This window comes from Aspergillus tanneri (genome assembly GCF_003426965.1).
Source record: "Aspergillus tanneri strain NIH1004 chromosome Unknown AapTan_7_pilon_pilon_pilon, whole genome shotgun sequence".
In the NCBI taxonomy this organism is placed as follows: Eukaryota; Fungi; Ascomycota; class Eurotiomycetes; order Eurotiales; family Aspergillaceae; genus Aspergillus; species Aspergillus tanneri.
The window spans coordinates 892,986-915,998 of record NW_022984634.1 but is presented as its reverse complement, the minus strand read 5'-3'; the positions used below and the strand labels follow the sequence as shown (position 1 = coordinate 915,998).

General features: G+C 50.6%; 7 protein-coding genes across 7 annotated transcripts; 2 read left to right on the top strand and 5 right to left on the bottom strand.

The window, feature by feature from the left end:
* Positions 1 to 300: 300 nt before the first annotated feature.
* On the top strand, positions 301 to 1,680 carry RPAP1 (RPAP1 family protein; the record flags this gene model as incomplete). Its single annotated transcript, XM_033571524.1, has 1 exon — positions 301 to 1,680. One exon carries the CDS (start codon positions 301 to 303, stop codon positions 1,678 to 1,680), a length of 1,380 nt encoding a protein of 459 aa, XP_033424839.1.
* A 298-nt stretch (positions 1,681 to 1,978) lies between these two features.
* APC1 (anaphase promoting complex subunit 1) lies at positions 1,979 to 8,260 on the bottom strand (the record flags this gene model as incomplete). The annotated part of the gene is made up of 1 exon (XM_033571523.1): positions 1,979 to 8,260. One exon carries the CDS (start codon positions 8,258 to 8,260, stop codon positions 1,979 to 1,981), a length of 6,282 nt encoding a protein of 2,093 aa, XP_033424838.1.
* A 449-nt stretch (positions 8,261 to 8,709) lies between these two features.
* On the top strand, positions 8,710 to 10,732 carry ATNIH1004_006895 (uncharacterized protein; the record flags this gene model as incomplete). Its single annotated transcript, XM_033571522.1, has 2 exons — positions 8,710 to 8,768; positions 8,830 to 10,732. 2 exons carry the CDS (start codon positions 8,710 to 8,712, stop codon positions 10,730 to 10,732), a joined length of 1,962 nt encoding a protein of 653 aa, XP_033424837.1.
* A 3,285-nt stretch (positions 10,733 to 14,017) lies between these two features.
* On the bottom strand, positions 14,018 to 16,452 carry ATNIH1004_006894 (translation initiation factor 2A; the record flags this gene model as incomplete). Its single annotated transcript, XM_033571521.1, has 6 exons — positions 14,018 to 15,186; positions 15,251 to 15,479; positions 15,540 to 15,963; positions 16,023 to 16,094; positions 16,198 to 16,267; positions 16,428 to 16,452. 6 exons carry the CDS (start codon positions 16,450 to 16,452, stop codon positions 14,018 to 14,020), a joined length of 1,989 nt encoding a protein of 662 aa, XP_033424836.1.
* Positions 16,453 to 17,529: 1,077 nt separating this feature from the next.
* Positions 17,530 to 18,483, bottom strand: ATNIH1004_006893 (uncharacterized protein; the record flags this gene model as incomplete). The annotated part of the gene is made up of 2 exons (XM_033571520.1): positions 17,530 to 18,328; positions 18,413 to 18,483. The coding sequence occupies 2 exons, from the start codon at positions 18,481 to 18,483 to the stop codon at positions 17,530 to 17,532; spliced, it is 870 nt and encodes a 289-aa protein (XP_033424835.1).
* Positions 18,484 to 19,428: 945 nt separating this feature from the next.
* On the bottom strand, positions 19,429 to 20,966 carry ATNIH1004_006892 (uncharacterized protein; the record flags this gene model as incomplete). The annotated part of the gene is made up of 2 exons (XM_033571519.1): positions 19,429 to 20,843; positions 20,927 to 20,966. 2 exons carry the CDS (start codon positions 20,964 to 20,966, stop codon positions 19,429 to 19,431), a joined length of 1,455 nt encoding a protein of 484 aa, XP_033424834.1.
* Positions 20,967 to 21,685: 719 nt separating this feature from the next.
* On the bottom strand, positions 21,686 to 22,861 carry ECO1 (ESCO family N-acetyltransferase; the record flags this gene model as incomplete). Its single annotated transcript, XM_033571518.1, has 1 exon — positions 21,686 to 22,861. The coding sequence occupies one exon, from the start codon at positions 22,859 to 22,861 to the stop codon at positions 21,686 to 21,688; it is 1,176 nt and encodes a 391-aa protein (XP_033424833.1).
* Between the last annotated feature and the right edge of the window lie 152 nt (positions 22,862 to 23,013).

Genomic DNA, 23,013 nt, shown 5'->3' with positions numbered 1-23,013 from the left:
CATGAATCCCGTAATTCTTTCCTCCTCTCTTGGTCCCGGCGATTTCTTGATATCAAAAAGGTCGGATCAGATGATCCGCCGTTCCCCAATCGGGAAGCATCATCAGGTGATGCTGCTCTGCCCCTTCAGGACTAGTGTACATTTATTTTAGGTTTTGAGCCGCACGCTGACTGTCCGCTTATATAATGCGCCAAGACCAGCATCAAGTCAGTCCATGGATAGCTTCATCTTCGTCCAATTTGGGTCACTTCAACATCGCCACAACACTTTACGTTTTACTGCCCCCCTCCCCCCCAAACCATGGCATGTCGTGGCCAACGTTTTGTGCTGGATCTCGACTCCGACAATGACCATCCTTCTTCGACCCTCGATCCTCCTCCTGACCCTTCCTCCATATCCTTTCCCGGGATGATCGGCGAGATCCGCGAACGATCGACTACCGTTGCCCCCACGCCGCCGAAACCTCCCTCTACTGGATTCCCTGCCCACCGCCGTCGCGCCAAACAGTCGGCGTTTAAACAACGACGAGAAGCCTCCTCCGCGGCTGCGAAAACCTCAACGAGCGCATCTAGCCCCGCCGATGAGAAATCCACGATCGGAGAAGAAAACAGTCGTCATTTAGCATCCATGTCCGCGGCCCAGATCCAAGCGGAACGCGATGAGTTGATAGCTTCCATGGACTCGTCACTGTTGGAGAGGTTCCTCCGAAGGGCTCACATCGACTCGGAAGACGAGATATCTACTTCTATCCCCCGCCCGGGCCCGTCGTCAACCTTATCTTCGCTGAACGGACCTCCAACTAAGGCAACTCCTCACCATGAACCAGACTCACAGTCAACCGTCACTGGATTCAATCCCTCCGACATTCAAGACAAGTCAAATTCAAGCCAACAAGACGATTTCCCCCCGACACAAGTCCCTGAAGATCTCCAACCTGCGGCCGAGTTTCCCACCTGCGGGACCGTCCACTTCCCAACTCCGCCGTCGCAATCGTCTCCCATGCCCAACCTGGACCCCTCGTCTCCTTCATTCCTTTCCGACCTTCAAGCACATTACTTCCCGAATATTTCTCATGATCCGTCCGCTCTCTCTTGGCTCCAACCTGCCTCCACCGAGAATGAAGCCCCTGACGCTTCCTCCCCCTATCACCCCTCCAGCGACGCCCAAGCCGCACATCCATCTGCTCTTCGGTTTTCCCTCGTTGGAACCATCCTGTCTCCAAAGACCTCCCTTTCTCTCCCAACCACCTTAGGCCTCCACCACCACGGCAACGACCCGCATGCCGCCGGTTATACGATCCCCGAACTGGCCATTCTCAGCCGGTCCTCGTTCCCCGCCCAGCGCTGTATCGCCTGGCAAGTCCTGGGTCGCATTCTCTTCCGTCTGGGAAAGGGGCAGTTCGGAGATCGTGGCAGCGCGCTGGTCGAGGGATTGTGGTCTGTCATCGAACACGAGCGTGTGATGGCTGGTATGCTGGCTGAGGCGGACGGAGCGTCATCAGGACACTCCTTCCGGACAGAAAATGAGTCGAGAACGAGTCAGGGGTCATCTGCAGCGAACACTGGCATCGGCCGCCATGCAAGTGCGTCGGCGTGGGCCGTGGAAGGAGTCTGGCTTTGGCAGACGGGTGGTGGTGGAGATCGGGGGGTTCTGAAAGAGGGAGAAGTTCGATCTCAGTAGCCTTTAGGTATATTTTTGTTTCCATCCTGGCACAATTAATAGCCGGGATTGTCATGTTCAGCCTATAAAAGTGGATTTGAAACTCGCATGGGAATACGGCGTATGGGATACTCGATCCTTCGATTATAGAATTGTAACGAATGAGATGGCCCAATGATCAGTTCCTTCAACTTTGAAAACTCCTCTCTAAAAATGCTAAGTAGATGCATACATCAATGAACCACATGACGAAATCCTTCAAAGTCATCAATCCCGTACCTAATCATATTCCCATGCATCGTATAGATTCGCAACGGCATCACTCATGGTCTCCGACCTGAATCCCCCAGATCTTCCAACGAGTCTCCTCCAGAAACTCTCGTCGTAGCCATAGCCCATCTGACGACCCGGTAGTCACTGGCTCGGTCGTCTCTTTCTTCGCCCCTTGCGCTTGTACATCGGATCCGCCGTCCATCCAGCCGAACAGGAGTCGAAGCTGCCAGATCCGATCACGGATTTCATCCGGATCCGCCCCACGACCCAGCGTGGCTTGGATCACATTGTGCACCGTACTTTCGATCACTAACCTACTATCCACGGCAGACTGCCGCAACCACGGAGCATATGACAGGGCGCTGAGGCTGGAGGCGCGATCGCGTGCTGGGAATGACGTAGGGAGCACTAGAGCCTTCTCACGCACATCTAGTCCTTCTAAAGATTTCAGATTGAAAACCCATTCCCAAACGCTCTGTGAAAGGGACAGGTGCATGCGGTGAATGGCGGCCGGCGAGAGCAGCGTAGTGACATTCGGCCACCAATCTGGTGGCAGCCCCTTGCCTTGGTTATATACGGATGCGGACGACGGAAGCACGTCCTGCGCTTCGCTATGTCCAGATAGAGTCGAGACAAACACTGACGAGCCGGTCGGGTTGTAGGTCGTCTTCCGTCGGAGGTAGATGGACTGGTCGCCCAGCTTGAACTTCTCACGCAGGGCCGGATTCTGTACAAAGTCGAGGACCAGAGGCCAGTAGTCGGCACTGTTGGCCTCCACCCTTACAATCGTCTTAAGATCAGGTAGGAGACATGGTGCGGTAGTCTTCCGGCTCTCACCACTTGAACTGATCACGGTGATAGGCATGGAGATGGGTCGTCGGGAATCGATGTCTCGAGGAACCAGGCATCGAGGCTCGGCAGCGAGAACCCAGAAATGGCGGAACGCCTGAAGGTGGCATTTATTATCAAGCACCGTCGTCGGAAAGATAGGGTACAAAGAGCAGATGAGCGAGGCAATCGCCAGATCTGAGGTCCCCAGCGTGTAGCTGCCTCCGCCCAAGAATAGCAGCCCAACTGCCATGTGCGCAGCCATGTGGCTTCCGTACGGCGTCTCGCTATCCACCCGGCCATGTAGAGAACGCAGGCGTCGGAACAACATCAGGTCCCCCGTTCCCGCCATCACGGTCGCTGCGGAGAGTGCGACTACATCTTGACAGTGCCGTACCGAATTCCGCGCAAGTTTACCGTCGTAGTTGACGACGGGGAGTCTGCAGATGCGGATGAACTGATCTAGGTACGACAGGAGAAGGTCTCGCACCGACGTCTGTGCGGAACCGGCATAGCGGAGACCCAGGGTGAAACAAAGACCGGCGACAATGTTGAAGAAAGGCATGTCATCGCTCTTCAGTCGACGGACGCCCGTCAAGCGATATCGGCGGCGGTAAACTTTTGGCAGACTTTGAATAAACCATTCATCGCTGGGTTCTATACTGTCCCACATAATAACGTGCCGCGCAAGAGTTCGAAGGAGGAACAGGTCCGGTCGAACGTAGTCAAAGCGTACCGTTGTATCTGGAATATCGATCTTTTGTGCTAGAATCGCATCATTTGTCTTCATAAATATGATTGCCAGAGCAATCGTCGCGCCAGCAGTAGCCCGGTCTAGGATATGCGCCAAATCGACGTTTTTGGTCCCAACCGCAACGGCCAACAGTCTTTCCACTATATGCATGTCTCGCATCCCTCGAAGGTCTTTACCCTTGCCCAAGTTGATGAACCCAAGAGCAAACCCAGCGGCTACGCGGTACCCTTCGTCACGCAGATCTTCATGCGACGTGGAGCTCTCTTCCTGTTCCACGTTTTCGATCTCAGATAACATTACTTCACTCATTCTCCGATGCTGGGAATTGCAATAGAGCAGGCCGATTCCCATGATTCCTGCGGTCTGCGTTAGTGGGGAGAGATTGAGCTCTGCGGCACCAAGAGGGAGCATCCTCGTAACATGCACTGATAATAGGCGAGTAATCAATGTGTCCATGGTCCCAAGGTACGACGCTGACAATCCGAGCAGTAGTCCGATGGACGTCATCGTATGCTTGGGTGTCAAATACTTAAAGGCAACCCATTTGGCTAATGATTTGAGGTGTCCATTAAGACCTAGTCCTAGCAAAAATCCGGCATGTCGATTGGTAAGGTCGACGGGCTTGTTAAAGAGAATCCATGATGTGTCAATTCCTCTACTATCTTTCGAAATCGCGAGCCCGGTAGAGACACCGTTGTGGAAAAAAGCCCAACACACTTTCTCTTCGCTAAACGAGGCCCGTTCGGCGCTGATGGTCACATTCGATGGCTTCATAACGCATTGCAAAGAAAACGAAGGGATCGGGAGCTTCTCCGTCAACAGAGGCAGTCGCCCACTGAACGCCAACATGGCCCGACCTGTAGGAATGGACAAGGTCCGTAGCGTCACAAGCTGCACCACTTCTTTCTGTGCCTCAAGCAGATCCGAATCGGTCCAGTCGGGTTCAGGGATACACTCTGCCACGGGAGCTTTGGACTGGTTCAACAATCTAAAAGCATCTAGGAAACGCTTGTCCTCGCGGAAAATTAGTTTCGTCACAGAGAACCTATCCGCTTCGGCTGACGCCTCGAATGAATTGATCGGCTCGATATCCAACGCCGAGCTTCCAATCTGGTGGAAATCGCGTACCGCATCGTGCGTGAGAGAGGGCTGCCATTGTGCCGGTGGGTGGCTCGGGATGCCAGTATGTATCGAGATGCTCAGATCTTCCCGATCAATGAGCTCCAAAAGCGTCGAGTTCCACGTCGTTGAAGCATGCATCTGTGATTGCATAATGAGTTCGCACAACGGGGCCCCAACTCCCTCGGGCAAAGTTTCAACAATACTTCTAGTGAAGCCCCAGCGATAAAGAAGTCTTATACGATCCAATGCTGTCGACAGGTTATGGACCTCCGAGAGGAAACCGTCCAATGCTAAAGTCCTCGGGGTGAGGATAAAGCATTCTTGCCACAGGCGTCCTTTCCTAGAGACGCGATCCGATGCGGTCACCAGACTGAGAAGCGTAAAAAGACGTGACGAGTGCTGGCGCCACGTGCTCTCCACGTAGGAGAAGATTGAAGGGGGCGTGAAAGGCTCCGGCGGTACATCTAGCATCGAGATTCGCGTATCCTCAAACTCCCAGCGATCCATACTCGACATCTCCATACCAAAATAAGAGCTCTCCGCCCATGTCCAGGATTTCCATCCTAGCCACCCACCGATCTGGGCTAATACGGGGGCAAGGAGGCCCAAGGATTTGTGTGACAGTTCGCTGTCGCACACCGAGAGCTTCTGTTCTTCTCGCAGAAGATGCAAACCCACCAATATGGTACATAAGGCAGTGCGCCGTAGGCTTTGGCTATAAGAAAGCGCCGTTGGGAGATGGCCTTCCGGGCCTACAACCGCGACGCCCTCGGGGGTCTGCAAAAATTCCCGAGTCAAAGCCACACATCGGAGCAAATACATGTTTTTACGACAGGTCGATCGGCTCGGGCTTTGCTGTCCGGCGTTTGAGCTCGTTTTTCCAGGGTGCACACCACCATACTCTTCGGCATCTTGCTCGACAATCCAGCCCCAAGAGCTATTGGTCATCCAAGGAGCCACAGCACCAGCCGAACCGGTTTCTTGATCTAACATCGACTCCCAACTCTCCAGGTCTACATAGCTTCCGCTACTTGACCTCAACAATCCCTTTTTCCTTCGGGTTTGCTTTGTAGGCGCGCGTGCTTGTTCGTCGTTAATGAAAGGTACCGCCATTGCAAACAGAACCATGACTAGCGCTGTCCATTCAATCTCTCTTTCGTTTGTCTCTCTTCTGCGAAGCCATTTCACAGTTTCCCACCATCCAGCCAAGATCCCATCCCCAGCTCTTTCCGAGTCAGGCAAAATGAACCGGAAGACTTTGAAGATGGTCTTCACGAGCTCGTTATGAGGCTCCATCCAGATCTGGAGTCTATGCTTTCGTCCTGTATGGTCAATCACGTCGAATTTCCCCTGAGAAGTTGAATGGTCAAGCCCAGTAATTATGATCGACGAATCTGTCACGATCCGATTCATGCCACTTTCCCTGGGACGGGTCACAGAGCAGGATATACCATAGGTCTCGTAAAGCGCCAGTTTCTTAGGTATCTCAATATGTATCGGGCTGGTCCAGGGAGTTTGTAAATGTAGCTCGTGTTGGCCATTATCCGCCGTGCTCAAGGTCACAATCCACGAAACTTCTCCATCGGTGATTTTACAGGCATCTTGTATACCGGGAAAGTGCTGGATTCCAGAGGCCTGCACCAACAGCGAAGACTCCTCAGGGTTCCGCCCTTTCTTCGACTTCTTAGAAAAGACCGCCTCTTTCTTTGGGTGCGTAACCCCGTCTGCCCGCAAATTGACAACGGTCATCGACTTTGCGTCTTGGTCCACAACGCAGATAGCCAACACAGCCGCTGAGTTCCCATTAGGCTCATTCCCAGCTTCAAGAGGGCACATGGTAATGATTTTCAGTCTCCGGGGCAATGTTGATTTCATCGATGACGGGAAGGGGCCGGAGAATCGAGAAGAAAAGCTCTCAACTTTAGAAAGCAAGACTTCCTCTGGGAGACCTGAGGCAGATTCCTTCAGACCCATATTCTCGAAGCTCTCAAACAGACTTTCGCCATTTAGTTCCTGAAGAAGCTTATCAACAGGGGCATCCACAAAGCTGCTTGCCGTGCTATACACAGATCCATTCCCGGGGGGTAGAGAGCCTCGAGGATTGAAACCAAAACTTCCCCTGGTGCTACCGGCACCTACTGATTGTCGCATGCCTCCATGGGCAATAGAGCTCGTCTGACTCCCTGTAGCAAGATCTGAAAAGGTAATTCGGTCTTGGCCGGTCGCTAGATCGGCTCTAGAAAGCAAGGAGCTCACTCTTCTCGAAGTTTTCAAAGGAACTCCAATGTCATCGAACTCCTGTCCTAATTTAGAGGCGAGATCCTCCTCATCCACTTTGCCCTCGGTTGAATATTGGGAGTGCGACAAGTTTGATGTGTTCCAATTGTCCCCCCTCGTGCCCAAGCTCTCCCTGGCAGCAGATGGGCGCGCACTAGGTGTTGTCGCTCCAGTTGCCATCCCAAAGTGAGAACTACGTCTTTTAGATCGAGTACCCCCTGTTTCTCGCCTCCTTTTCTTTCTAGAGGATGGATCTGTTTCTTCGTCCCTATATCGCGCCGTCCAAATGGTGTACAACCCAGTATTAATATTGACAGTTATCACAATGATCAATGGGCCATGAACCAGGTTTCGGCTAGAGTGCGCCAGTTCGTCCTTCGGAGAAACATACACTATCTCATCCGCTGGGTCTAGTGTATCTAGTCCAGAAGGTCTGCTGTTAAGGCTACTGGCTTGGAGCCAACGGGAGGTCTGGTTCGTCACCACAAGTCCCATTTCAGAATGCGGGTCCATAAGGGAGAAGACTCTAGGAAGATCGGTCTGTTTAGGATCCCGCGACTTCAGGCCGGTACTTTGTGCAGAGGATATTGTCAAGGAGGCTCGTTTTGTTTTCCCCGAGGGGATTTCCAGAGACTGGGATGCGCGAAAGTCCACGGTAGTAGGTAGAGAGGACACGAACGAATTAGGAGGTGCCATTGGATAGAAGCCGATTTCTTTGCTGGCATCTTCCTCATGTACTTTCCGTTGAAATAAAAGGCCTCGGGGTGTTGCGAAAACCGAGTCCACCTCAAACGGCAGAGGAATCACATGGCTTGTCCCAGCCAGGAAGAATATATGCGCCTGAGACTTGAGCACTACCACCAACGCTCGAGAAACCGTATTGCTTGGCTCACTAGTGCAGCTACCTTGGGTGCTGCGTCCACGGGCTCTCAAAGTCACTCCAGAAGCTACAACCTTCGACTCGCCATTTGAATGTAGGCCATGCGAGCTGCAGCTACTGCCAGTGTTGTCGCTCGTACGAGGATGCCCTCCTCCACTCACACCTTGGGAGGCTTTGTCTTCGGCTTTTTTAATTCTTTGGACGGAGAAATCTGTCAAGAGAGCATGTCTAATTTCCTCTTTTTCGAGCTCTAACCGGAATACTCGTCTGACCACCCCCGCTCGAGACCAGACCACGCAGCTCTTGGTCCAAACGAGCTCATCCTCCATTGGGCCATCTGGACCATCTTCAACACTCGTTGTCCAGGTATAGAGGTCCTCTGATGGTTCAGGAGGCAGGAGCTTTTCTGCGACGAGGAAAGGCACGGCGCAGGGTTCGTGAAGGCCAAGGGACCGTAAAGCAGCCATTGTCGACGTGAAAGATCAGATATGATCGGGGAGTCTCTGACACCGAAAACCAAAATCAGAGCCCATGTCCATTGTCGATCCACGCCATAAATTCCAACAGAACGACAGTGTGCGTTGCGTTGTAGAACAGGCCCGGTGGTGAGTAAAGTAGGTAGTAACTTGGGTGAACACGCGACGCGGTGGCGGAAACTCTGGATTGGATCACCTGCTTTTTCTTCCTCATGCTGCGCTCTCCCAAAACAACCTCCTCTTCCATTCTCTCAGCTCCCCTTCAACCGCCCTTTTTTGTCAGCCAGAATAGCACTACACTGTCTTTACATTGATTGGCAACTGCACAAGTGACCTCCCTGTTTTTCTGAGGCCTACGTTGTTTGCGAACTGTGGTTCGCCCTTCCCCTTTCTTTCTCTTCTACCCAGCAGAGATCGATCGGGCCCCAATCCCTCACCCAATGCCTTCATTTCCATCTAGACCACTGGTCCGGGCTAGGGACGATGGCCTGCAGCTTAGGTGAATCATATAACGTGTTGAGTAATGATTCTCAATGCTAACAGTGCTTGTCCTCTACTAGTTACCAATTACCTCACCGCGTTTATGCCGCAAAAGGATACCCAATTCTTGCTCCTAATGGTTCGTCTGTCATTATCTATGGCTATGAGAATGGTCTGAAAGTAATCTGGAGAGGAGGAAGGCCATTCGCTAGTCAAAAACCACCTGTTCAGAATAAGTCGAAACAAGTCAACGGCGGCAATGACGACTCGATCATGATTATCGACTCCGATGAGGAAAGCATCGCAGAGCCTCCAAAGGAAGAACCCCCCGTCTATGTGTTTGAGGACGAAGAACCAGAAGTCGATCCGGCTTATCCATTTGAAGGGGTCCTGCGTCAGGTTGATATTCCTCTTCCGAGCAGCGTTCTCGAGTTGGCAGTGCCTCGCATTCCTCCGGAGGCCGCACGCTCAACGCTCGACCCTTTCCCGACAGTCTTGGAGAAAACGATGGTCATCTCGGCTGTCTGTGCTGATTACTCGACTCGGATTGTGACTTTACCCTTGTCTCCCCCCCACCCTACTCTCACCGATATTAACCCGTGGGTTCGGACACTTTCGATCAGCGGGGGTGTGTCGCATCAAGAAATTCCGAGGGGTGTTAGCATCACATTTACCTACCGGGAATGCGAACAATTAGAGGAACAGGTTGTGACTCGAAGTCGGGCTAAGTCGCACTCCAAAGAAACAGGCAGATGGGAGCTTTTTGTGGCAACCTATTCTGCTGAGTCGTCTGGTCTACTTATAGTACATCGCATACCCATAGCAGAAGGATCAGATGGCCAACATTTCCGCGAGGATGAGATCGAGACTAAGCGACGTTATCTAGCGGCTCCAGCCAAGAGCATCACCTTCAACCCATCTTCTTATCCGTCCCCACGGCACTCGACATTGCTTGTCGCTTTCCATGACGGATGCGTCAAGATCTACTCCTGCTTTTCTACGAAACCATCTAAAGCCTCGCGCAGGTCCTCAGGTCCTCAGAGTGACTTTGAGACATCCGAGACGGAAGGGAAGTGGCTTATTAGTCTCTATCCTGGATTTGAGCAGTCTTCGGCACAGCGGAAGACAATCATCCATGCGGAGTGGGTGCTAGGGGGACGTGCTGTGATGGTCCTCTTGGCCGATGGTGGATGGGGAGTCTGGGATATTGAAGGAGCTGGACCCGGGGCCACCAAAGGTCCTCTTCAACGCCAAACTAGCGTACAAGGGGTCTCTGGTGGCTCGCTGACTGCTTTCTCAGTCAGTGGTCGCATCTTCAGTCCGTTGACCGGGGGAAACCGAACCGAATCGAGCAGTTCTATTGCGGAACAGCGACCGAAATTTGCACCCTTAACCCCGTCCACCAAGCGTGTACGGGAGGACACACTGCTAAAGGGCGCCATGATTGGATCGACCAGTCCATCACTGTGCGGAGAGATCTCAGTGTACCAGACCAATTCATATCGGGATGCTCTCCCTGACGAATCGATCCTCCTGCGACATGGAAACCAAACTGCGGCTATTCACAGTTTACTTTCGTTGTGGCGGAACGCCGTCAAGGCTACTGGAACATTTGATGCGTCAAACCGCTGCCGAGTTTCTGCTATCCAGGATATCGCCTTGATGGGGGAGCAGCTGAAGGGCATTGGACACCTCCCTGTTGCGTTGCACCGTAATCGTGACGCCGGGAGAGGTCGCTTTGACGTTCTCATCACTGCAGAACGTCGGCTTATGATACTCGCCCCAAGGCTAAGTGAACCGGAGGAAGCGCCTGTTTCTCGACTATCAACGAGCCAGACACCAACCGCAGAAACCGATCAAGTCATGCTTCGACGAGGAGAGCTTGGCGTGGAAGGTATGGATCGTCTCCTAAGTGGGATGGCAGGCGGCAATCGGTCTCTACGTATGGGGAGTCCCATCAAGCGTACGCGAATCTTTTCTTAAAAAGTGTTGATGTGAGGAACTCACCAATACATGCCATACCTCGCGGAAACACAACACAGACTCCGCTCAACTAGACTATTATCAGGCCCTGTTCTGAAGCCAAATGTTTTCAGGGCCTCCTCTGTCGCCTACACGGGATAGGCTATGTGTTTAAGACAGGACGGCAAGTCAATCCATGCACTTCGTACGTTATGCGTTGTCAACTTTGATGAAGGAAGGTAAAAATAATAAAGGAATACAGATGATCCAGAGAAGTGTCGAGGACGGCTTTCTATCTTTCAAACTACTGGTACTAAGAGAGAATTTAGCAGATGCAGGGGCGAAAATGCGGGAGTTTCATTGAACATGAAGGCCAGAAAGATACCCAATGCGAGGATTCTTTAATCAGTTTCCCATTCCCACTTTTCTTTCTTTTTTGATTTCTGAAGATAAATACTACTATATTCGCGCTGCAAGGTGGAGCGCAAGGCGAGGACCATGCCTTGAAATCCTTTCTCCAGAAAGGATAAGCTCTGTATCGGCTGCGATATATCAAATTGCGCCTCTGTCACTTCCATCGGAACCAGCTCGCTGGATCTTGATTCCACACGGCGGGATCATCAAGCCTGCCAGCCCGCATTAGCAAGGTGTTGGATCACCTGTCGTGTCTTGTCTCCCTGTGCTGTCATTGATCAGTCCATGCTTCGGCGGGATAGGATTCTGTTCTGTGTAACGGAACAGCCTCTGGCTCTATCCTATCCTTGGACGGTCTTCACATCGGTGTCAGTATCAGGAAGGCAATTCGACGGCCAACTCGGAACTAATGGGTCCAAGGGAATCAGGGTGAAAGGGAACATTACATGTAGACGACGGACTGGGCGTAGACTAATTCCATCTGATGGTGTGATGTATATGCATCTAGTTATCTCCAATGATAGAGAATGGAATCCAATGTACTCTCAACGATGTAGGGTATAATATTATGAATCCTACTGAGAGATTAAGTCTGGTTATATAATCATGGGAGCTGATTCACTTAGATCGCCATCGATCAATGCTAGAAATGGGTACCCCAACGAAACTTCGCAGCCCAATGCAACTTTTGAATTTATTTAGCTATCCTATGGCTTTTCTCCTGTACTATCTAGCATTATTGATAAGCTGTGATCTGTAGGATCCCACTGACCCAGTATAATATTCGCGAAGGGATCTTGTTATGCGCGAGCTGGCTGCAAAACTGACTTCTTTTTCGTCTTGTTCGGCCATTTTATGTGTAGCGGCGGATTTATTAAAAGGGCCTGATGCCTGGACCTGGCTCTTTAATTTAGGCTTTTTTTGAACCTCGGGACGAGTGAGAAGCTGCTTTAAATCGGCTTAGTTTTAAGTAATAAGCTTGCCTGCGATTTGGATACGTCGAAAGTACTGCTTAAGTCGGTGCCTAAGTTAAGGATTAATCTTACTTTAAAATATTCCTGGTTTTTTCAACACCCTTTTAAGCGCTTCTAGGAGTAAGAAATGGAGATACTGTAAAATTAAAGCTCAGTAAAGGTGTATTATACTTGCTATTAAGCTATTTAAAGTTTTAAGCTAGACCTTCCGTATAAGTGGCTGGATAACTTTTAATAAATATTCCTCCCCCCCGGGGAACTACATGGTTATTTTTATTTCGAAAATGTGTTTTAAATGCGAGAAATAGCTTGCTGTGAAGTAGCTGAGTAAGATAAGTAGTATAGGACGAAGGCGAAGGGTACAATATTTTTACTTGTAAAATTGTAGAAATTTATATGTAGGATAATCTATGGCTGTTAGAAAAGAAACTCATCGTTTTCGTAATAGTTTCCTTTGTGTGAAGATTAAAAAACCAAAGCCAATCGACGATAGTCTTGTTATTAGTATAGTTCTTTGGCGAAAGTATGACTCGATAATTATTAAGGATAACTAGTTTGTCACGATACCACCTTTCTAAGTGGTGCTCTTCTTTATATAACAAAATACAGGGAGTACTTCACCGCCGCTAAGATACACGTAACTATTTGCCCGGCGTTACCTATAGCTATCTTTAATGCTTTTTTACAAGATGCCGAGCTAGTAACAACTTTCCAAGCTTTCTCTTAACCGATTTAAAAACCAGTTTTATTAAAATTATAGATATTTTTAGCAGTATTCTCTCCACCATAAATAGCTGAAGTATATCAAACCAAATAAACTTTTAATATCTTGGCCTCGATTTACTTACGCCCGATTAGCTTTTGTTAAACAATCGTTAAATCAGGAGGGAGAAGTTGTATAAAGCAATAAACCTATGTTTATTTAATAGTGGTCGCGGGTGTAGCGGGCAGAGCCTGCAAAATGCTCGAGCCCGTATACTGGGCTCTCGCGAGGTCGTGTAGAACTCTTCCGACCACGTGATCTCGTTTACCTCGCACACATATTTACCTGTTCGGCCATCGCGGCCGCAGATAGAAGCTCCTCAGCGAGTTCATTTAGTCCAAATCTATTATATGGGTTGAATCGGCTACTAGCCCGTGACAGCGGGAGTTAGTTTATGTTTTAGGTTATTAACTATCGCATTCGCACATTAAGTAATTGTGGTTGCACTGGGAGAAAGATTAATTGAATCAAGCTGCCGAATCCACTGTACTAAGGCAACCTCTTTGCGATTAGTTAATTTAATTGCTTAACTACTGTGTAGTTACAGTAGTAGTGATCATACGAGCGGATTAAAAGTCGCAGCCGCTGGAAGCAGGCCTAGAGTCACGTGATTAGACTTGAAACGCGCAATAGCTGCGATGTTTTTTTTTTTTTTTTTTTTTGGGGGGGGGGGGGGGGGGGGGGGGTTGAGCGCTTGAGTGCTTCGCAGTCCTTAATATTATGCTTTTCGACTTCGATATACTGCTCAGACATGTTGGTGGTAATAAAAAATAGCTGAAAAGCTTTAAATGTGTCGCTGGGATGCAGCCTACCCACAACGCTGAAAGTGGTGTGGGTAGGTGTGCTATGGCTATTACAGATGGTTCCTGTTATAATAGATCCTATATGGCATTAACTACGTAGAATGTTGGCTCGTAGCGCTGTCATCGTTTATTTATCTTTCCAGTTCATCCAATGTATATACAGAACATATACCCCCAACTCCTCACTGGAGACGGTTTGAACGCCAGGTGATAGTCATCAGATGATAGACAGGGTCAATGGAAGAGCAACCAAAAAATTCGCAAAAGACTACATATGTACAGCCTCGAGATAATAAGAGAAGATCCACTACACATTGAACCAGAGATAGGCCTTTTGTTTTCCACCGCTTGTTTATCCACTATATCCAAGGGAATCCAACTCCTTGCGCACCGCATCCTCGGTCTGGATCTTCTTCATCTGCGTATCTTCCAGCTTCTCGCCGCTTGCAAGTCGCATTTTCAGCTCGTCGATCGCTCGGATCTTCTTCAGAAGCCCACGGACCTTCTTTTCCTGTGTGGTGGGTGTACCTTCAGTCAAGTCGGCAGGAGTCGGCTTGGCCGACGGCGGTGCGCCATTACTTGCGTTGCCGTTTTTCTGTTCTGTGCTGTGGGCTTTGGACCGGTTGCGCTCGTGGCCCTTGTCCCCGCGACGATCCGGGCTGTGTGCCGCCGGCGCCGCTTCTCTGTCCTCTCCTGGACCATCCTTGCCCTTTTTCGCCTCGCGCTTCTTCTTGTTCCTCGCGGCTGACTTGGAAAGTTTCTCCGGATGTTCCGCGCCAGGGGGAAGAGCAACTCCTCCGCCAGGAGCGGCTCCTGGAGGAAGGAACTCCTCGGCACCAGGCACTTCACGTCTCCGTGGTTTTCCAAACCCGTTCAAGGAACTGCCGCTCGAACCGTCTCGAATAAAGGCTGCACCGCCTTGATCTTCCCGTTTGAATGCCAATGGCGTGACTTGACCACGAGCTCCGGGTGGGCGATATGCGCCCGCCGGTTTCACAGGGGCTTTCCTGGTACTGAGGTACGCAGCAGCCGAGGAGTGAGGGGCTGGGAGTGGGTTGAACGGATCGCCCAGAGGGTGCTGGATGGTCGACTGCGGTCTCCAGCACACGTCATAGAGCTCGGTCATATCTTCATTGTACATCAAGGCTCCGCTAACGTGCCAGAGGCGAATGCCGTTGTCCACCCTCAGCCGGGGGCTCGTAGTGGCAGTCAGGATGAACTTTCCATCAGGCGACCATTCGCAAACGCTGGCATTCGACGCCTCCACGGTAGCGATTTTGTGGTAGTTCCTGTCCAGGTCGTAGAGATCCATTTGGCCCGCCAAGTTTCCAAATCCGGCCACCAGGACAAATCGTCCATGAGGAGAGAATACAATAGTATTCCGAGGCGCCAGAGGGAAGCTGTGCTGGGGAATGCCACGGAAGTTGAAAATGGTAGTTTTGGCTGGCATATAACCGTACACAACACCGAATTCTTTCGAATTAGGATTCCAAGTCACATCATGAATCGGGCCCTCCTTATCTGTCCGGAATCAAGTTAGCTCTGGTCTTCAGAAAAATATAACCTATCCGATCGAGTCACGTACCCAAATCCACCCGAGAATCGAATCCTCCACTGGCGCCCAGCAGGTAGAGAGTGGTCTCGCCATAATAACTTTTGCCCGACCGGTCGACATCAGTCTGAGCAAGCACAAGCAAAGTATTACCCGAGGCATTCCATTTCAATTGGACCTTGTCGCCCTTGAAGAAGGTCTTCTGCGAGACCGGCGCTCCGAATTGAGGCACCATGAAGACTTTGACTGCGGCTGGTTGTCCCTAAAGGTAGACAGTCAGCGATATATTCGCTAGATGGCGTGATTGTATTCCACTACTGACCTTACGTTCAGGAATAAAAACTGCGAGCGCATGGTTCTTTCCAGGCGAGAGTGCAAAGTCCGTCACCCCTTCCACACGCAGCTTGTTCCAAACCTTGGACAGATTCTCGCTCTGGTAGAATTGGACTTCGTTGGTAACGACTCGAGCGCAGAATCGCTCGTCAGATGTATATTGAAGGTTCCAGCCTGTCTGCGACTTCTGAACGTAACTGCCCACGACCGTGTGCTCGTCTCCATTGCTGTCCGGGGAGGTCTCCACCACCGTCCAAACCTTTAGGTTCTTGACAGCATCACCATTTTCATCCTTCGACGGGCGCTGCCAGGTGATCAGGTAGGTTCCGAGCGGCGAGAACGCCAATTCGAAAACGTTTTCGGCAGGGATATTCGTGATGACATGACCAACGGAAGGGTCAATGATGGTAACCCTACGGTTGTGGCCCGATCAGTAACCGCGCTCTTTTTCTGAATAGTGTTGTTTGCGTACTTATCTGGAGATGCCCATGCAAAATACCGGCCGCAAGGAGAATAAGCACTGCAACGGAGGTTCCCCTCAGGTCTATCACATAAAGTTAGCAAATCACCAATTTCATAGGTCGGGACAGGTCCTTTGCAGGCTTTCAACAAAGAAAGAAAGAAAAAGGACCGAGGCCAATGCCTACCTCCCAAACCCCGACAAAGGCTCATAAACAGGGTCCGCATCAAAGATGCCAATCCCTTTGACCGTCCGAACTGCAAAAAGAAATCAGCGATTCCACTCTCGTTCGCATCCGACGAATGCCATATATGGCTCGAAATGAGATAAACAAAAACAAAAAAAACAAAAAAAAAAAAAAAAAAAAACCATGCTAAGAATAGCAGACGACGGGGAGAAAAGTATGGAGGAACATACAAGCAAGCTGTGTAGGAGCTGCCATATTGACTCTATAAGCCTTCTCTTCTGAGTAAATTCTAATTTCTCAACAGTCACAATATCAGCGGAACGAGTGTGCAGATGCAAAAATGTTCCAATGTTTCAACAGCTCCGATCTCTTGGAGTCACTGGACAAGATGTTCCCCTCTCTGACGGGTCGTGCAGTTGGCAAGAATAGCGCAAGAAACCCAAGGAAATGCGGGAAACACGTTCGGGATGAATGTTCACTATTGATCGGAACCGAAAAAAAGTGACGAAACAGCTGTCGAGTAAAATTGGTGCTTTTGGTGCTCTGGAGCAGTGAGGCGTGGCGAGAAGATATTGTGTAAAAGGCGGCGCACACACGCACAAAGAAACCGAAAGGCAGTGACAGCGAGGCTTGACAAATTAGAGAAGTAGTCGGGTCTCCCAGGGACTCCTCGATGCTTGACAAGTCAATGCCAGCAAAAAGTGAGACAGGAAGACTGGAGGGGATGGGGCAGTGGGCGGGTGGCGGTGGTGGAGGAAGAGGAAGAGAAGAGGAAGAGAGCGAAAAAAAAAAAAAAAAAAAAAAAAGGAAAAAAAAAAAAAAAAAAAAAAAAAGGGAAAATAAATGCAAGTGCGTGCCTCACCCCAGATAAAACGCCACGGGGGGAACGCCTAGCCCTCAGGTCGCCATGATGGTTCTTTTCTACAATTACTGAGGAATTCCTTTTCATTGGCCTTTATTGATCTTATTGACTGACTTGCTTTCATGGTCACCAACGACTAGAATAATTTTTAACCTCTTCCGACACTGACTCCTACTCCGAGTACCAACAAAGAGTTACAAAAGCTCGATTCGACTACACAACACCGGCAACCCAATTAACAAACCATACCCTACCTACTATCCTACAGATTTCATGAGACCACTCTTTCCCTTAACATATGAATCGCAGGACCTCAAGCCAAGCCTCCCATAAAATTACAATTTCTTGACGTTCAATAGCTGAACCGAGATAAGATGTACCGGCCAAAATGACACCGTTGCTCCCCCCCCTCCCTTTATTCTCTTCTTTTTCTTCTCTCTTCATCCTGTGTTTTATGCAACATGGGTTGATCAACTCAACCGCTGATCACTACTTAAATCGCCATGGCTACCTCCATCAGATGGAGTCGCCAACCGGGGGGTCCTCACCGTTGTATCAACCACGTCAGGGTCATAGGTCATTCCGTCGACCATTCGGGCATCCTGCACTGGCTCTGGCGTGATCGATCCCGTAGGTGACAGTGCAGGGGGCACGGCAACGCCGTCGCTGGAGAGTTGAGAGTATGGCGCAATAGGATTCAATCGATTCATATTGGGGCTTCCCAGCGAGGTGGGCCGACCTCCCGAAGATGTTCGATTTAGACCCGGGTGTGAGATTGGCCCGCTGACGGTGCTGGCTCCCTCTCCAAACCCGACCAGACTAGCGTCCCCTTCGTCACTCATGTTGCCCACGCTAGATGTCCCGTCATCCGGGTCCTCGCTCATCTTGTCGGCGTCGAACGCATCGCTACCGCTGGCCCAGGTTGTGCGGGCACCCACGCTGCCGGTAGCGCTGGCGCTACCCACCGTACTCCTCTCTTTCATCCCAATACCACTATCGAAATAGCCAGGCGTGTGTGTCGCTGGGGGCATACTAGTGCTGGGTTGCGAGTTAGTACCACCCGCCCGTGCAGTGGCCACCCGTTCCAAACCTGCCAGACGCGAGATGCGATCGGCCCTCTCTGCTTCCAGCGTGGTGGCCGACGTCGTAGAAGTCGAATGGGAATGGTGAGCATGGCGACCGTGAGGGAGAGGCTGGCCTTGATGACCATCTTTAATAGCGGTGGTGGACAAAGCCGAGAGCGAAGTTGTCCCTGAGTTTGGGGTCCCTCTGTTGAGGCAGTCGGATAACCGTTAGCGACTATTTCTGTAAATGGACCAAAGAATAATAACAGCATATGGTAGGCATTCTTACGGGCCCATGTCCGTCGGGGTAACCGGATCAGATGGAGGAGGAGGAAGGTTGATCAGAGTCGGGGTTGTCATGTTGCAGGTTGGCGCGAGATTGCGCCTATCTGAATTCTTAGATTGAGGAGGGGAAAGAAAAGAGTTAGAGTGAGGTGAGGAGAAGAGACGGTAAAAATAAGAATAGAGTTATGAGGAAAGAGTAAACTATCGAGGTCTGGATGGTTTACAAAGTAGATCGCATAAAATAGAATATAAGTACGAATATCGAGCACGGGAAGATCGGTAGGTAGATAGAGAGTCGAAAAAGAGTCCGAGAGAGTAATTCTTTCGAGGTGAAGTTGCCGCCGATTGATGGAGGATGACTGTCGAAAAGACGCGGGCTCTCCACAGTAACTTAAGTACCTTTTTTAAGGTTCTGGATTCGATGAGAATGAGATTGGATAAGTGGACGGTGGATGATCGAAAGGACCGAGACGACCAAAGGTGAGGTTGCCTGACCCACGACCTAGATAGTCACTTTTATCTTTATCTTCTTTTCCTATTACTATTTTCACATGTTCCCGTTCTACTGGATTCCCATTCAAATGGCCTATTCATTCATTATTAGGAGGTACACCTATGTTAAGAGTATGCCTAGGCAGCGAGTGAATCCCCTGATGGACGGGAGCGGTGACGTCACTGTTACAGGAATTTTGTGGTTGACCAATCATAAATAATTTAGAACTCTGCAGTTTGGGTCCATAGGCTTACTAATGGTATCAACAGTTACATACAGATACACCTAGGTGCTTGGTACATACATAGTAATAGTGCATAGAAGTTCATTGTAGAAAGATGAGGGGTCTCACCCATCATTACTTATCTGCAGTAGGAAGTCTAAATCTAGCCGTCCTCCATAGAGAAACAGCGAGAGAATCATCATTCATTCATCATCTTAACCATGACGTACAACGTTATATAGAAGACAATAAAACCCGTTTCAGGCGTTCACTCCTCTTGCTATGCCGATCATGTTGATCCCCGTTACTGGCTGACCTTGCGGCTCTCATAATGGCCACGAAGATCATCCACCTCTTTTTGCAGGCGCGTCAGATCAGCCAGAATATCTTTGGCATTCGAAGGTAGGGGCGTAAATCCATCGTTCTCGTCGGTCCGTTTCTCTGGACGAAGACTCGTAGAGTGGGTACCTTCACTGCTGTGATTACTGGACCCTCGCGTGCGCCGGGGAGGTGGCGGGGGCGGCATAGGATTGTGTTGCGATACTCGTTTAGTCAGAGGCGCCCTAGGGTTGGATAGAGAAGTGGAGGTGGACGTTTCCGTCGCTGATGTGGATGACCTCGAGTCTGAAGTCTGCGTGTAAGGGGGGGGCCTGGGTGCGTTCTCCTCAGATGACGGTGCGTCAAGTCGGGCCTCTCGAGTCCGGGGCTGCTGAAATGACCAGGATTCTGGACTCGGGGGAGGCGATTCGGTCGTAGAACCCACTTTCATAGGGGGCATCGATAATCGGGCTATGTTTGGTTTGGACAGCATGGTTTTGGACCGCCTCATCTGGCTGTGCCGCCGAGCAAGCGGTGGAGTTGGGGGTCGTTTGTGTTGAGATTGGCTGCGTCGGAGATGTTCAGCGGATTTCTCAGGCGGGTTTCCACCCATCTCATTAAAGTGCCCTGCATCGACTTGAGATGGTGTCGGTGAAAGTGAGGCCTCTGAAGAGGAGCCGTGGAAGGAGAAACGGTTTGCAGATTTGCTCGGTGCTGGGTGAGAGCGAGAGGGTGTTGTGCTAGAGCTGGTACTAATCAATCTCCCATGGTGACTTTTAGGTGGAGGCGGGGGAATCCTGTTACTTGAACGACTCGCAAGAGGCCTGACTTCTCTACCAGTTACTGAGATGGTTGTAATGCCTGGATGTGTCGGAGCTTGAGACATATCCGTGGTGCTACTGTTTGAAGTACGGCCTCCGTGAGGCGTCAACGATCGGACAGAAGCATCTGAGCTAACGACGGACCCGTTGTCGCGAGATATTCTCTGATTCTCCTGTCCCAAGAAGTGATAGTGAGTATTTGGTCTCGCTAGTTGTCCTGCGGACGGTGCGGTGATGGTCGTTGATGCTGGAGGGGTAGAGGGTAGGCCCGATTGCGGATGTCGCGGAAGATCTCCACTGGGAAACGACGAGACAACAGTTGGGTTGGACAACGGACAGCATACTTCATCGGGCCCTTCCGCATCATCCTCACTCAGGTCGGACTGCTGGTGGAAGGGGTCAGTGATAGAATGACCGTCCGAGGACAGTGAATCGTCGTTGCTTGGTATGAAATCCGGGGGAGGTCCGGGTAAGCCATTCGGATGGGAGGAGATATCAACGACGGCAGCTTTTGAGGGTACAGAGAAGTATGAATTAGAAGGAGTCGATTGGGATGATGGAAGGTGATGGCCTGCGGGATCTACTGTGGTCAGCATTACACTGTCGTGCTGGAAATAGATGGAGAGATCCTCAACAACTCTGATAGTCGCGGGTGCAACTCACCCTCTGGTTTCCTAGGGCGGAAAGGATTTAATCCAGACATCGCATTCAAGATGAAAGGTACTGACCATCAGATCAAGGGACGATAAGAGGAGGTGTAAAGGAGTAGGAGAGGAAAAGAGTCGCCAGCGTCTGGCAGAATGAGAGGGTGTTTGTTGTTGACGGCCGCTGACCACCCGCGCCGCTTCCGGCCAGGTCAACTCGACGGCCGATGGTCCAGGGTTTCTGCCTGTAGAGGGCATATTACATGGTCTCTACGAGAGATGCTCAGTGTAAATTTAATAGTGGCTTGCTGGGGTGTCTCAGGGTCTTTACATTCTCCCTATATTTCCTTTTTGACAAAAGAAACCAGGTGGGTGGTTTGGGTCGAGGGTACGCATAAAAAGAAAGAAGGGGGCAAACATAACAAACGAAGAAAAATAAAGAAAAAAGAGAAAAAGAAAAGAAAAAAGGAAAAGATATATATGATACAAGTGAAGGGCATAAGAACAAAGGTTGGGTGAAATAGCAACCCAAGAACAGTAGAAGCATAATCAATCAAGAACCACCGTCCCAAAAAAAAAAAAAAAACACCCTCGATGGTACACAATGAAAAGAAGCAATAAATTCATCACAATATTCCTCCCTCGCAATCCTATGTCCGAGAAAGAAGGGTATATCAGCTCGCCCGTTATTATAAAACTAACAAAAACCAACCGTTTGTCCCCCACCTCACCCTATGCGGATTTCTGCGGATATAGCAAACATCCTCCAGTTCTCTAGTTAATTCTCCTCGTACACATGCCACTCTTCATCTCCAAAGAATGACTGAGCTAGAGCCTTGCCACTCCCAGTCGGTTGGCTGAAGGCCATCTGCTCCTTCGGAATCTCCATGCCGTAGATAAAATTGCTGACAACGCAATCGAGGAGGTCCATGGCGATTCCCTTTCGTCGGGAAGAGCCGGATGTCCAGATGCGTGAGATCCCAACAATAGCTGGATGAGTCTCTTCACGAACGGTGACCGCAGAATCGGTTCCATTTTGCGCTGCAGAGGGCTTCTCAACTGGTCGAGACTCCCAGATTCGCTCCGTTAGGCAGGCACCGACACATCGGCTATCCTTCATGTGTAAAAACACCTTGTAGCGGTCGACTTTTTCGGACGAGCCGTTCTTGCGCAGATGCTTGGGCGCTTCAACCTGGCTCCATAGGACTTCGTCCTGAATCTCCGGAGAGGACAGCTCCTTGCCGATAACCTCCAACACCTTCTTCGCCTGATTTTTCGCGGTCGGAGACGCCTTCCGGTCGACAATGACCACATACCCTTCTTCAAATCGGGTCGCCTCGTAAACCCACCGCGATGCGTTCGCTCTCATAAAGGCCTTCCCCAGATCCACGCCCGTCGAGTTCATGTCGTGAAATTTCTTGTGTAATGAGGCGTCCTCCGAATTTGAAGGGACGTATTCCATACCACAGGTCGCGCAGGTCCTCCTCACTTCGTGGCCCAGGTCAATTTGCATCTGCTTCAACACAGGCTGCTGCGGTAATGCCGGCTGCGACGGCGCCATCTTCTTCTTGGGCGGGTCTGTCGACGCGCGCACACTGTTGGAGTTGACTTCGGTGAGTGGCGTGGCACTACCCGGGTCCTTGGTGGCGGCATGTTTGCGCTTGAGAAACGAGAAAGTAGGTTTCCGTGTATTGGCCGGAGGAGGACTCAGTCGAGGTGGCGGTGACGAGGGGGGTGTCGATAACTCATCCTCCTGCGTACCTTCAGAGAGAAGAACGGAATTGCGGCGCGACGGGCTGGACAGGACGGCGGCGGACGACTCGCGGATTGCGTACTGGAGGCTATTTTCTGCTGCCTCGTCGGACTCGTTTCCCGACTGGACGCGTCTTTTTTTGGCGGCCGGACGCTGGTCATCGTCGTAAACACGCCACAGGGGCCTACCGTATGTTTTCATCATAAGACCTCTGGTGTGGAAGTCTCAGGTGTTAGCAGAAGTGGCGGGATTCAAGGGGGGGCAAAGAAGAAAAACCACGCAACAGAACACGTACCGCTTGAATGAATTCGTTACAGTCCACGGCATCTCCCTTCTTTCATATCATGGATTGG